This window comes from Haliotis rufescens, unplaced genomic scaffold, assembly GCF_023055435.1.
Source record: "Haliotis rufescens isolate VD_foot unplaced genomic scaffold, xgHalRufe1.0.p SCAF_3, whole genome shotgun sequence".
Classification (NCBI taxonomy): Eukaryota; Metazoa; Mollusca; class Gastropoda; order Lepetellida; family Haliotidae; genus Haliotis; species Haliotis rufescens.
This window is the reverse complement of record NW_025964001.1, coordinates 15559171-15573513: the sequence shown is the minus strand read 5'-3', so window position 1 is coordinate 15573513 and position 14343 is coordinate 15559171. Positions and strand designations below refer to the sequence as shown.

At 40.1% G+C, this 14343-nt stretch overlaps 1 protein-coding gene across 1 annotated transcript; it reads left to right on the top strand.

The window, feature by feature from the left end:
- The first annotated feature begins 2563 nt into the window (after window positions 1-2563).
- LOC124134877 (DDB1- and CUL4-associated factor 5-like) lies at window positions 2564-13858 on the top strand. Its single transcript, XM_046499952.2, has 9 exons — window positions 2564-2952; window positions 4246-4389; window positions 5114-5150; window positions 5486-5625; window positions 6256-6385; window positions 7798-8011; window positions 8499-8565; window positions 10322-10440; window positions 11463-13858. The coding sequence occupies exons 1-9, from the start codon at window positions 2727-2729 to the stop codon at window positions 12837-12839; spliced, it is 2454 nt and encodes an 817-aa protein (XP_046355908.2). The 5' UTR covers window positions 2564-2726; the 3' UTR covers window positions 12840-13858.
- Window positions 13859-14343: the final 485 nt, after the last annotated feature.

Genomic DNA, 14343 nt, shown 5'->3' with positions numbered 1-14343 from the left:
CGCCTGCTTTTGGGAGTAGTGCGTTGGGTGGAGAGTCCAGTGAATAAATATCCGCATTCGATTCCCAACATGGATATATTTACTAGTACTCTGTGTGAAGCCTACTCTTGGCGTATAACCCTCCGTGATATGGCTGGAATACTTCTGCTAAGAAAAACGAATAACCATACCAGTGTTTCTGGTATATCTACGTTAGTTTAGTGATAACGATTGATCGTTATCGTTTGATCAAATCGAAACCCGGTTGATGAATGCACCCGATTGACGAACTTGTAGAGCTCTCTTTATACTTAACGTTGAACTGTTTCAGTGTTTTTGTTCAGTTTGGATCTAACGCTGTGTCCACGTTCCATTTGTCCAGTGTGTGGGATGGTATAGTAGTTAGTGCGATCGCTGGTAACGCTGAATACCCAGGTTCTATTCCCGACACAGTAACAACGTGTAAAACCTATGCACGTATGTCGTGATGTTGCTACAGGCAACGTAACCCCTACTCGTTTCTTTGTTGTTTAACGCTGCACTCAGCAATATTCCAGCTATATGACGGCGGTCTTTAAATAATCGAGTCTGGAACAGACAATCCAGTGATTGACATCATGAGCATCATACACGCAATTGGGATATGATGACGTGCATCAACCAAGTCAGCGAGCCTGACCGCCCGATGCCGATAATCGCCTCTTGCATAGTCACCTTTTACGGCAAGAATGGGTTGCTGAAGACCTATTCTACCCCAGAGGTTTTTGATGGACTAATGTAGTGAAAATAAATTCCATTCCCTAATGCTTGTCATATTTTTGGATGACCCTCTCCATGTCCTTGTCCATGTTTTTCATGACCATCGGAGATAAGGCAGAATGCAAAAGCACTTTATATTTTATTATGATAATGTGTATTTTTTAAGGAATTTCTTAGGAGACAGTCATATGTTTCGTTGACCTTCCCCTGATTCCCTCTGACGCACCCACCCAACCTATGATAAATAATCGGTCCCTTTCTGATATATACCTGTCTGACGTTGATTGGGGGTAGGGTCGAAGAGCATTTTTTTAATAACAAGAAGTTTAACCCAAACTGCCTGGATCCACCACAGATGATTCCCTTAAACATTTTCCTTGACTGAGAGACACATTGCGTAACGGCTGTGGAATAGCACGAATGCAGATGCATGCATGAAATATATTGCGACAAAATGAATCCGGTGAGTGCGTGGAGTTTAACGCTGCTTTGAACAGTTTTTCAGTTACATGACGGGGTGTCAGCTTCATGTGGGAGGAAAACCCGGGGGAGACATAATTATAAACAGGGTGAACCTAGAATTCGAACCCAGACTCATAACGTACTGACAAGCCTTAGGGATGCAACTTTGCACTGCAAAATGTGGTATCTTGGACAACAAAATATTCAAAACTTCTTTAGACAAATTAATATGGTGTTTTTACCCCAAATGTTATAAAAGGGATGGTTTAATGATAATAACAACCAACATTATAGTATTTAATTACGAAATATTCAAGAGGACCTTTATATGCAAATGTTATGGTCAAATCCGTAAATACATCGTACGAAGTGAGGACAACGAAGATATCTTAGAAGAAGGGCACCATCAGTACCGCGTTATGGCGAAGTAAATTCTTTGTTTGACACAATCGCCTCAATCTCAAGTTGTATTTACACACTTCAAGACTAATGCATCTAATGCTGTAAACAATGGAAAGACAAAGACGCCAGACCCAGGTTCGAATCCCGGCATGAAAACAATTGGAGCAGCCCGTCCTTGACTATGATATTGCAGTGTGTAATATATACAGACAAATGCAGTGTGAACCCTAAGAAGCTTCCACCTGCTGTCGAAACATGATAAATAATGGTTTCACCAATTGTTCCGTAACAGGCGACAGTTGCCATATGAAGTTACCATAACGATGAAATATATATAGACACTGTCCCTACGGCCATATCTGTTAAATGAACATGGACATTCAATTCCCTTTTCGGAACAACTTCATGTATACATATTTAATATTTGATCGTTACGCAAATTATAGGAGTTACGTTATTTGAAGTATTTGTAACATTTCTTGATATTGACTGAGAAACAAGGTAAAAATCAAGTGAATATCGTCAAATAATCTCAAACGTGTCGAGACGCATTGTCACTTTAACACCTGTGTTTACGTTGCACAACAATAATTATGACCTGAGATAGGATAAGACATGCAGTTTGTTATGTCACTATAATCAGTCCGCTCATCTTTCTGATAGCCCCCGTCTGAAATAGTCACGTGACCCATTACTAGGGTTATAATTTGCCCACGGAAAAAATATGAAATCAATATGAAAAAAGGTACATATTACATAATGGAAACTTCAAAATGCGATTTTGTCTTAAATATTTTAATCCAAATTTTAGTGTTTCAGATGTTGGCAAACCGTTCCGATCGTAGCGATAAAACTGCAACGTTGCTGGTGCGGCTTTAACGGTATTCATTCACATCTACGATTACAAACTTAACCTCCGAGGTGTTGAACAATGCATGCATGGTTGACCGAGTGGCCCGACATGTACCGGAAGATGTCGATAACTACCGAACGAATCTCAATGTGGAGGCCATTATGCATCGAAACGCAGGACACCGTGGAGAGCAAAAACAGCTGTCAAAATGTGAAGTAACCTTCATATGAATCTCAACTAGCTGACAACAAGGCCCGATGTCTGTTGAATAATGGCAGAGACCCATACGCTCAAAGGAAGATGGAAAAACTCCACCAATCCCTTGCCATTTTTGTGCCGAAGAGAGCTAGGTCCCGATGACTCTCAGCTGGGGCATTCGCTCCTGAGAAAGAGAATCTCGGTAGCTAATAATCTATATCGACGCGATCTCAAAGCACATTATGGCTGTGTTAACGCAATCGAGTTCTCTCACGGAGGAGGGGAGTGGATTACATCAGGTAGTCAACCTTAAAAAGCATCATATCTCCGTAAAATGTAACGGGACAGACGCACGAAATGAAATCGGGCACCTGTCCAAGTCATGTTTTAGTCCAGAGGTCGTCGCAGTTGCGATAAGTGACGAAAATGTCATCGTGACATTTTGATGGACAATGTCAATCAACATGTTTGTTGGAAAACATAATGCCACAACGCATGTTCTCGATTCTTCATAAAGTAATCACCTGAATGTGCATGACGTCACACTGATATGACATCATTTTACTGTGATGTAACACGAGTGATAATGCACCTAACAGTATTAATTTTGTGCTAAAACTACGATTTTGGAATTTCCTTCTTTTATTCATGGGAAACCAAAATCTACTAATTTCTGTTGGTAAAATCACTTTCTTTACAGATACCCTTTGAAGTCTTATTAACAATTATGATTTTTAAAGATTTATGGCAATGGAGGGAGACAACGACACATCTTAGAGTTGGTCAGGTGTGTAGGATTGGGGCAAAGACGTAGATACATCTATATATGTCTTTTTGAGTGGGGTTACTTGGGGATGTAAGTAATGTACAATTTGGGTTAATATTTTGTTGTTACGAATTTGACATTTTGTTTTTAAAATGGCATAATAATGTGTGCACATGTTGTACATGTTGTATGTGCAGACACATCGTTTTGGTGTGCTTTTGTGCCTCCACCATGTCTAGAAATCAGTTCAAAATGGCTAATATACCGTCATTGACTTTTTTCTTTTTTGATCCCAGCAGTCTAGTGTCCCAGAAAAATGTCAAAACAACAAATAAATGCATATATATAATCTGGCCAATGAACGTCCGATAAGAAATGTGCTTGTGTAAGTCACTATGGCTCTTGACAGCATTTCCCCCCAAAATGCACTGCTCAGAATTTCAATTATGATTTTTGATGGCTATGCATTGTTTTAGTTTATAGATACTGTAAGGAGGACTAATCCTAACTATTTACGTTTTATTTATGAAATTATGAAAGACTTATCAAAAGTCTGACAACTAAACAAATCATCTGTCAAATAGAAATTTTATGAAATGACCCACAGCCAACTGAAACTTTGATGAGTCTGTCCTAACACTGGGGCGGTCGGGTAGCCTAGTGGTTAAAGCATTCGCTCGTCACGCTGAAGACCCGGGTTCAATTCTCGACATGGGTACAATGTGTGAAGCCCATTTCTGGTGTCCTCCGCTGTTATATTGCTGGAATATTGCTAAAAGCGGCTAAAAACCATAATCACTCACTGACTGTCCTGCCACTGTTTCAGGGGGGGATGATCGGCGGGTGTTGCTGTGGAATGTCCAGCGAGCCCTGTGGGACATTGGTGAGCCCGCCTCCATGAAGGGAGAACACATAAGCAACATCTTCTGTCTCGCCTTCGACCAGGACAACAAGAAAGTCTTCTCTGGAGGCAAGTCACAAACTTTATTACAAGTGGATTACTTCTTTTAATTTCTTGAATATTTTTCAAAGATACTTACTCGTTTCTCAATCAAATGATGTCATGCTTAATGTTTCATGTCATACTGTTCAAATATTTAGGGGCCTTGGGTGGCCTAGTTGTCTAAGGCGACGCAATTCACTGTGCAGAGTTGCATCCCCTGGGCACACCAGAAACTCACGATTTTTGGTTCAAATCCCTGTTCGCCATAATTATGTTTCCAGGTTTGTCAGCACCATACCCGTGCTCGTGGGTTTCACCCAAGCAGTAAACGTCTGATACCTGCATCAGTTCGGGCTTTCCTCCCACATAATCATGATAATGGTGACCCGCCGTGATATAACTGGAATACTGGTCAAAGCGGCGTTAAACCCAACACACTCTATAAATTTTGGTCGTTTGATTTGACCTTGTGTTTTATAGCTCCAGATCTCACTGTGCAGAGTTTGGCCCCGAGCTTGCTCAGCTCTATGCAACATTTCACTGAGGCTTCTGTCCACTATTTACTGTATTTATTGCCTTGATACAACACAATAGCTGGAATGTTGCTGAATACGGGGTTAAACAACAAACAGACTAACAATCACAATACAAGTATGCAGACCTATTTAAGGTATTATTGTTTTTCTCTGAAATCCTTGCTCTTTGATGAATGCCAGATTAAAACCATGACAATGAGTGTTGCTATTTGCAGGTAACGATGAACAGGTGATTGTCCATGACATTGTGACGTAAGTGACAACGCCTGTATGTTGTGGTACATTGTACTCAGGTAATATGTATTGTATCACTGCCAAGGAACATGGTCCATCTGTTGAACCTCTCTACAGTACTAATCAAAACAGATGCACAGAATTATGAAATAACTGATCTTTGGCCTTCCTCGTCCCATTGTTTCACAGAAATGGTATTCTAAAGGTTGAAATAACAATGACGTTTAATAATTTGTGAGGTCAGAATATTTATTTTCACATAAATGAAATTACTTTTTGTTCATGCAGCAAATGTTATCTAAAAGATGCCCAGACAAGGTGAGTTACCCAGTGATGCATCTTCCTGTTTACAGAGGGGAGACAGTGGATGTGTTCCGCCATGAAGATGCTGTCTATGGACTGTCGATAGATCCCAACAATGTGAACGTGTTCGCCAGTGCTTGTGATGACGGCCGTGTTCTCATCTATGACATCAGAGAGCCAGCATCTACAGGTGAGGCGAGATCTTCGACTCAATGATTAGACATGGCCATAGCTATTCAGAGTCAATACACATTGTGATGGCTGATGTGTAGGGCTGGACTAAGTTCTTTGCTAGTCGACTCCCTGTTGTTTGGGCTGAAGGTATCGTATAATGCACTACAGAAATGTTCCCAACAGTGTACTGAAGTGTAGCCTTCTTAGATGTATACAACTGTACCCTAGCTTGGCAGTGTATGCTTGACTGGAGTGAACACATCCAGTTTGTGCACTTTTGAAGTTGTGAATACATAATTTTACAAGATAACTTTGTACATTGTGGAATTAAACTTGTCCTGGCACCAGTACTGTACAAACTGGGCTTTATTCCTGTAGGGCATGCTGATTTGCGATTTGCGATTTTCAGCAAAAACATGTTGAAGTCAATTCTCATAAATTAGCATGTCAAGGATAATAACTTCACAGACTGCTAGTTAACCGTCAGCACACAAAAAACTAGGCAAAATTCAAAATCAGTAACATCGTTCAGCCAATAATGCATCACTATCACCTCCCATTTTATTGTCAGCCAATCAGATAGTGTTACTGGACATTTCTGAATGAATTTGTGTGTAAGATTTGCCATTCTGTCATCCCATTTCAGATCCATTCTGCCTGGCGAACTACACTTCATCAATGCATGCAGTCATGTACAACCCCATTGAGCCCCGTCTCTTGGCCACAGCTAACGCCAGGGAGGGGGTGGGATTGTGGGATATACGCAAACCAAAAACGTAAGTCAGTGATACAAGTCATTTGAAATATTTGTCATCTTTTGTTAGGGATTCTTTTGTATTTTTTAACTTATCCCTCCACAACAGTATGCAATGTTCCTTCTTGCTTCGATCATATGACAGTGTAGAACAATGTAAAACAATCACCCGAACACACCCTCTAACCTCCTCACTCTCAGCATGCTCTTGTATTAATTGTCACTGTTTTCTTCATCGCCCGTATTGGACCGACATGTTTTGCTACACTACCAATTTATGATTGGAATAGACTTTGTCGTTTATGTTGGTTGTGGAACATTATTCAGGGTCCCTGGTTGTATTTTATCAGTAAATATATGAACGGCTAGTTACCGTCCTTACTTCGTGTTCTTTGCACATTCTCCAATACGTGGCTTGTTCCATCCACTACCTAGCCAAACTATGCAAAAGGCAAGCTCCACGTCGCATCCCCTGGAGTATGTCCATCTGGAGTGCCTCCCCAGCGCTCTATGTCTGGCATTCTATGTATGACCAGAAATGGTTATATTTCAAGAATTATTGCTGTCTCGATGGTATGGATCCTGCTTTGGCAACGATGCCATTCATAGCAGACTTCTTAGTCTAGTTACGGGAGACACTATTGCTATCTCAGCAAACTAGGTCTTTGGCGCCTCCAGATCTACCCATATCGCCACTGCTCTGGAACTCTAAGCTATACTACGGGGTTACTGTAAGGTTGATCAGTGACTGAAGTTTTGCCCCCCAGCCTAGGATTTTGGTCTGGTTCTATGCCACTTTCTCGTTTCTCCCTACGAACCTATCACGGCAGCAGGATTGGTACCTGTTACTCAGAAAACTGCTTTTCTACTGTCATTAGCCACTGCAGCATGTGTCAGTGAACTACACGCTCTGGATATCACTCAGATCAAGTTTGGACGAGGTCCACAATCAGAGGAATACCTTGGCTTAATGTAGGATATTATCACCAAGAACAAATTACTGGCCAGTAAGATCACACCTTCACTATCGCCCTGCTGACTAGCACCATAGGGTCCAGTGATGCAGAGGACATCTCACTTTGCCCAGTATATGCGTTACGTCGTTACATTGATGTCACTAGTCATTTTCGCCTAAATGATGGCGTTCTGTAAATGATTGATTCTGGACCAGACAATCCAATGATTGACATCATGAGCATCGATTTACACAATTGAAATACAATGACAGGCATCAACCAAGTCGGCAAGTTTGACCACCAGATCCTTTTAGTCTCCTCTAACGACCAGCATGGAATGCTGAAGACATTCTGACCCAGAATTAACAGGAATAAACCTTGGAGATCTTGGATCAAGACATTGTTCCAATTTATTTATGAATATACATTGGATTTTTTTTGCTTATTCTTATTAAGTATATTTCCCCTCTATCTGCAGTTGCTGCTTACGCTATGGTGGGAGCTATGTTCAACAGAGCTGTATGAGCGTGCGTATCAGTCGCCTGGGTGACAAGGTGATTGCGCTGCGTCGCCGTCTGCCGCCAGTGCTATATCAGACACACAGCCCCGAGCCGGTGTGTGAGTTTGACCATTCAGGCTACTACAACTCCTGTACCATGAAGAGCTGCTCATTTGCTGGAGAGAACGATGAGGTAAACAAATGTGTACCATGGAACAAAAACTGTATCCATGGCAACTTGTGCCTGATTTTGAAATGGAAATTGATTTATTGTTTACTTGGTGTCTTGTCAGTGAAGAAGCCTTGAAATACATGTCACCTTTGTAAAGCGAAAATGTGTTGCAATTATGACAACCTAAATTGGGAAATTATATATTCATGTTTGGGAATTTGCTGCACCATTTGTATGGGAATCATTATTGGCCTCTGAGAACATGTTGATAAATCTCTGCTATTACACCTGATGTCCATGCAAGATACCATCTTATACCACTGAGCATAGAGCAGAAGAAGAATATATGCACCCTCATATAAAAAGCAAACTTTATTAGTGCAACCTGGCTGGTAGTGTTTTAAGAAAGTATGAATATCTTGTACAGTATTCCAATGAGTTCCAGGTATGAGCTGCAGAAAGAATTTATATATTATCCAGAACGTGTAGACATCTTGTTATGTTTCAGTACATTCTGTCTGGATCCGATGACTTCAACTTGTACATGTGGAGGATACCTGATGACCTGTCTCACAGTAGGTCGAACTTTTGCATTTTGTCATTGGGGACATTTTTATACAAATTTTATATTCTTATTCAATGATTGTTCATAATGTCATGCCAAAATTTTGGTTAAATCTTTTAAATTGGACCCGTGAAGATTCCAGGGTAGAATAGGTCTTCAGCAACCCATGCTTGCCGTAAAAGGTGACTATGCTTGTCGTAAAAGGCGACTAACGGGATTGGGTGGTCAGGCTCGCTGACTTGGTTGATGCATGTCATCGATCCCAATTGCGTGGAATCGATGCTCATGATGTCAATCACTGGATTGTCTGGTCAAGACTCGATTATTTACAGCTGGAATACTGCTGAGTGCGGCGTTAAACAACAAACCAACCAACAATCTTTTAAACTGATAGTTTATAGTTACTGAAGGCATTCACTTGTCAGTTATCATAATGAAGGTGTTCACTGTCATGATGAAGATGTTCACATGTCGTGATGATGGTGTTCACATGTCATAATGAAGGTGTTCACTTGTCAGTTATCTTATTGTTTGTTGTTTAACGCCGCTCTCAACAAAATTCCAGCTATATTAAGGTGGTCTGTAAATAATCGAATCTGGACCAGACCATCCAGTGATTGACATCCTGAGCATCGATCCACACAATTGGGATACGATGACATGCATAAACCAAGTCAGCGAGCATGACCATCCGATCCCGTTAGTCGCCTCTTTCTTTAAGCATAGTCGCCTTTTACGGCAAGAATGGGTTGCTGAAGACCTATTCTACCCGGGTCCAGTTATCTTAACAAAGGTGTTCACTTGTCATGGTGTTCATATGTCATGGTGTTCACTCACATAATAAAGATATTCACTTATGGTGTTCACTTGTCATGGTGTTCACTTGTCATGGGTAGACTAGTGGTAAAAGCTTTCGCTCATCATGCCGAAGACCCGGGTTCGAAATCCAACATGGATACAGTGTGTGAAGCCCATTTCTGGTGTCCCCTGCCATGTTTTTCCTGGGATATTGCTAAAAGCAGCGTAAAAACAATACTCACTCACTTGTCATGTAGGTGTTCACTTGTCTTAATGAAGGTGTTCACTTATTGTGTTTACTTGTCATGATGATGTTCACTTGTCATTGTGTTCACTTGTGATGGTGTACAATAGTGATGGTGTTCACTTGTCATGAAGGTGTACAATAGTGGTGTTCACTTGTCATAATAAAGGTGTTCACTTGTCATGAAGGTGTACAATAGTGATGGTGTTCACTTGTCATGAAGGTGTTCACTTGACATAAGGGGTGTACAATAGTGTTCACTTGGCATAATGAAGGTGTTCACTGGGCATGATGGTGTTCACTTGTCATGAAGGTGTTCACTATGTCATGATGGTGTTCACTTGTCATGAAGGTGTACAATAGTGATGGTGTTCACTAGTCATGAAGGTGTACAATAGTGATGGTGTTCACTTGTCATGAAGGTGTACACTTGTCATATGAAGGTGTTCACTATGTCATGAAGGTGTTCAATGGTGATGATGTTCACTTGTCATGAAGGTGTTCAGTTGTCATAATGAAGGTGTTCACTTGACATAAGGGGTGTACAATAGTGGTGTTCACTTGTCATCGTTCTCACTTGTCATGAAGGTGTTCACTTGTCATGAAGGTGTTCACTATGTCATGAAGGTGTTCAATGGTGATGTCATGACCTTCATTACAAGTTTAACAGTAGATATTTGAGACAATTTACAATGATCTGGACGTACCTTGTTGTTTTTACCAGGACAGTACACAAGGGAGGCTCACATGGTTCTGAAAGGTCACAGGTCAATTGTGAACCAAGTCCGCTACAACCCATCTGACAGTCTCGTATTGTCGTCTGGTGTGGAGAAAATTGTCAAGGTAGGATGCCATTGCTCAAGTCACCTGTTTGTCAATTCTAGTGGTATTGTGTACAATTAACTAAAAAGGTGATGGCGAAACACATATGTTTGTCAACTTCTTTTGAGAAGTATATATCAAATTCAGATCCTGTAAACGAATGATAAAAATTAAATACAAACCCTGTTTCTGTCAACAGTCTTTTCAGGATAGTACCCTCTGTACAACTGAATAAAACTGTTTAGACGAGAGTTCTTGTCCTTGCCACCCCATATTGAGTTCATGGAAGAATATATGCCCAGCACCTTGCAGTTATTGTAAGGGGGAACATGAGGATTAGGGGGGTTACATTGTGTGACATGACTGCTCTATGGGTCATCTTGCCCAGGGACATTGAACATTGCAAGTTTAATTAGTCAACCACTCCAGACTTATGAGGCCACATGTTTTTGTTTGACAGGTCCTTATTACTGCTAACTGTTAATCAAAACTAAAATAAAATCTCAAAGTATGTGTGTCTTGTTAGAACTTATCATAGAAAAGTGTCACAATTTCAGTCGATGCCAAGTATTCTGAGATAATTTTTCTATCAAAGTGATTATTTAGTTATGTTTAAGTTAGTCTTCCCCCCAATTCTTGATTTTTAATGTTTCTGGAACTGTAGGCCTATTTAAGAAGTTGAAAGCTGTATCCTAGCCCTCATAATATGTACTGAAACACTATGTAAATGCATATGTACTGAAACACTATGTAAATGCATATGTACTGAAACAATATGTAAATGCATAGTGGATTAGTAACAAGTGACTGGAAGCTAATGTCCAGATATGACAACATGAATGACGATTCAAACTCTACATTATTGCAATGTTGCATGCCTTCAGGCCTCACTACCTACATACCAACGTCTTTGTTTTATGTCAGTCTGCTGAAAAGTATTTCCCAAATTCCTCTATGTTTTCATAGTGTTTCGGTATAGCTGTCATATTGCTGACAGTACATTATGCAACATTCACTTACTTACTTGTCCTTATCTTTGTAAGGTGTGGAATCCCTTCCCGATGCCCAATAGTAGCGGTGACCTTGAGAGGAGCAACACATCTGACCTGAGTGAGAGGCCAGTGTTCACCCCGGAAGAGTACATTAACTTGGTGCTGCGGAGCGGACATATAATGTCACATGATTACAGCCACCAATCAACAGAGGAAGATCCTCGCATGATGGCTTTCTTTGACAGTCTGGTTCAGGGTGAGATGGACATGTCATCAGACGACCTTTCTAGTAATGAGGAAGAGTTGTACGAGAGAATCGTACAGGTGACGCGATCTGAAGTTGATGCTAGTGAACATGAAGGGCAGGACGAGGTGAGTTCAGTGAATTCGGGAGAAGAGAGTGACTTTAGTCCATTTACCTTAGCATTTGCAAGTGTCATGGCTGCTCAGACTTCTGAAGGTACTGGACACACACGTCTGCTTGATGCTCAAGATTCTAATAATTCCGGTGCAGAAGATGCCAGAGACAGTAATGACCAAAGATCAGGAAGTCGGAGGAGCATAGCAGAAATTATTGCACAAAATAGGAAAGAAGTACTGAAAGCTATAGAAACAAAACAAAAAACTGTGACAGGAAAAGAGAGGACTTCCAGGTCGAGTGCTCGGACTACCTCAACTTCAGACTCCGACTCCTCAGATGAGGAACTGACTCTTAAAAAGTCTAAAAGTTCCACAGTAATAAATGACTGTACCAAACTGCCAGAGAAGCAGAAAGTAAGGTGCCATCTGAAACGGTTGAGAGAGTTACGCAACCGAGCAATGAACAGTGACTCCGAGAGCAGTGATACTGGTGTGTCGGCTAAAAGACTCCACATTGACAGTGAGAGCAGTGCAACAGAAATGGACAATTCAGTTTCAGAATCTAACGTGCATGATAAAAAAAGCACAGAGCAAAGTGTTTCCTGTACCAAAGATTGTGGAGGACCTGGTTTAGGGCCTTACCTCCACGAAACCGATGCAGGCCATGGGTCACGGCTTGGCTGCGCCTCCGAGAAGTCCTCGTCTCAAAATAGCAATACTGAACTTCCAAAGGCTGACCATCAATCCGACTCCATAAGATGTACCAAAAATACAGACGATGTGATAGACAAGGAATTGCAGAATAATGTGGATGACTGTGTGCCATCGACAAGTAAGTGTGAAGCAGACGCTTGTAATGGAAAAAACAAGGAGAAATCCAGGAAGAACTTGAGAAGTAAAAGTTCCAATTGTTCGGAGGAAACTGCTGATGTGTCTAATTCTTGTGATAATGAAGAAAGTAAGGAACCGCTCTGGAATGAGTTTAAGCGGTTTAAGAATAGATTGGAACGAGCCAGGCGATATTATCGTAAGCACAGCAGTAGTCAGCCTTCTAGTGATGATGATTAAATCCTAGTAATACACAAGTGACTGTCAAACCAATGTGATAGTTGAGTACACAGTGCAAGAAATGTTGCTTGTTTATGTAACTTTTTTGTGTTTTTTTTTTCTCATAAACTAAATGCATTATTTTGATGACTGATACTACACAATTAGTTGTAAAATGCTTGTATGGTCACATTTGTTTTCGCTGTTACCATGGTTACCTGTCTAGCCTACACAGCATTATGAGGTAAGAAATGTAATATTGTTGATAACCTTAATTTAGACCTCTTCACTTCTTTCTTCTTTAAAACAGAGGGTGGAGGATGGTCAAAATAAACAAAAACAAATGGAGAAATGTTTCTTTTTGATATCATAATATCATGATAATCATGTATATCCTTTCCATGGCCAGAACTTTTTGGATCATAATTTTTCGGGTTTCAAAACTAAATAAAAAAATATGTATTTTCGGGAGACCAACCAATTCAGGATTAAGCATAATGTAATATTTGCTCTCAAAATGCTGGATGCTTTTCCTTCTAGGATTGCTAGATATTTATGAACATTTAGTCATTGAGTCATGTTTATAGATTAATATCTTCAAAAGTTTTATATGTAAATAAGGTAGAATTATGTTATTAGACCAGGGAAAGTCAAAGCTAATTAACTGCAGCCTTCCAGTGTGTTTGCCGAAACATAAGATGCAGGATGTCTATAATGAAAGGAAAGGGAAATCAATCCAAAAAAAGTACGAAGTGTCGAAAAACATAGCGAAAATTGATTGTTTAATCCAGGATTGGTTGCTCTCTCTCAAACAATCATTCCAGCTTTTTGAAAACCAATTTTCCTTACATATAAATATGATCCGGTTGTCCTCTTAACATGCTCAAGGAAACATGCCCACTTTGTTGAGGATATTTAATGTGGAAAGGTATGTAAGTAAGAGTTACTTCCCTTTTCATTTCAATATACGGTATTTGACATAATAAGCACCCGGGACGCTTTCAAAATTAGAAATAGGGACCTCTTATTAGAATATAATTTTATTGAGAGAAAAATACAGACTTGAAAGATCGAAAATTTCGTCATTTATGCTGAAATGATACAAAAGAAATTATATGCATATTATACATGACAGATATATTTTTGAAAATTTAATTGCCCATAATTAAGGGTGCATATACGAATTTATTATACACGAATAAATAAGTCTTGTGTACATTGATCAATCTAAAGGGGTGCTAATTGGGATTGTTCAATAACCAATATATTAGCAAATATCGCTGTGGGCACTTATTATGTCGAATATGGAACCCTGGAGTATTTATTGATGACAGTCGTAAAAGATTCAGACGAAAGAAAATTAACATTTTTAATTCTATTCTACATTTGTGAATCTTTCAGTGTGCAGGACACTGTTTCACAAAGCGATCTATTGCGACAATGACAGTCTTAAGTCTTTGTTTAGGTAAGGGTATTATGATATCTTAGGGATACAATGATTACAATCACATTGCGAAATGGGGCC

Bases quoted from the DNA above. Each gene is read 5' to 3' on its own strand.
- LOC124134877 (XM_046499952.2), top strand. From the start codon at position 2,727: ATGGCAGAGACCCATACGCTCAAAGGAAGATGGAAAAACTCCACCAAT. The intron at 5,151-5,485 runs GTAAGTGACAAC...TCCTGTTTACAG, and splicing joins ATTGTCCATGACATTGTGAC to AGGGGAGACAGTGGATGTGT. The intron at 8,012-8,498 runs GTAAACAAATGT...GTTATGTTTCAG, and splicing joins TTGCTGGAGAGAACGATGAG to TACATTCTGTCTGGATCCGA.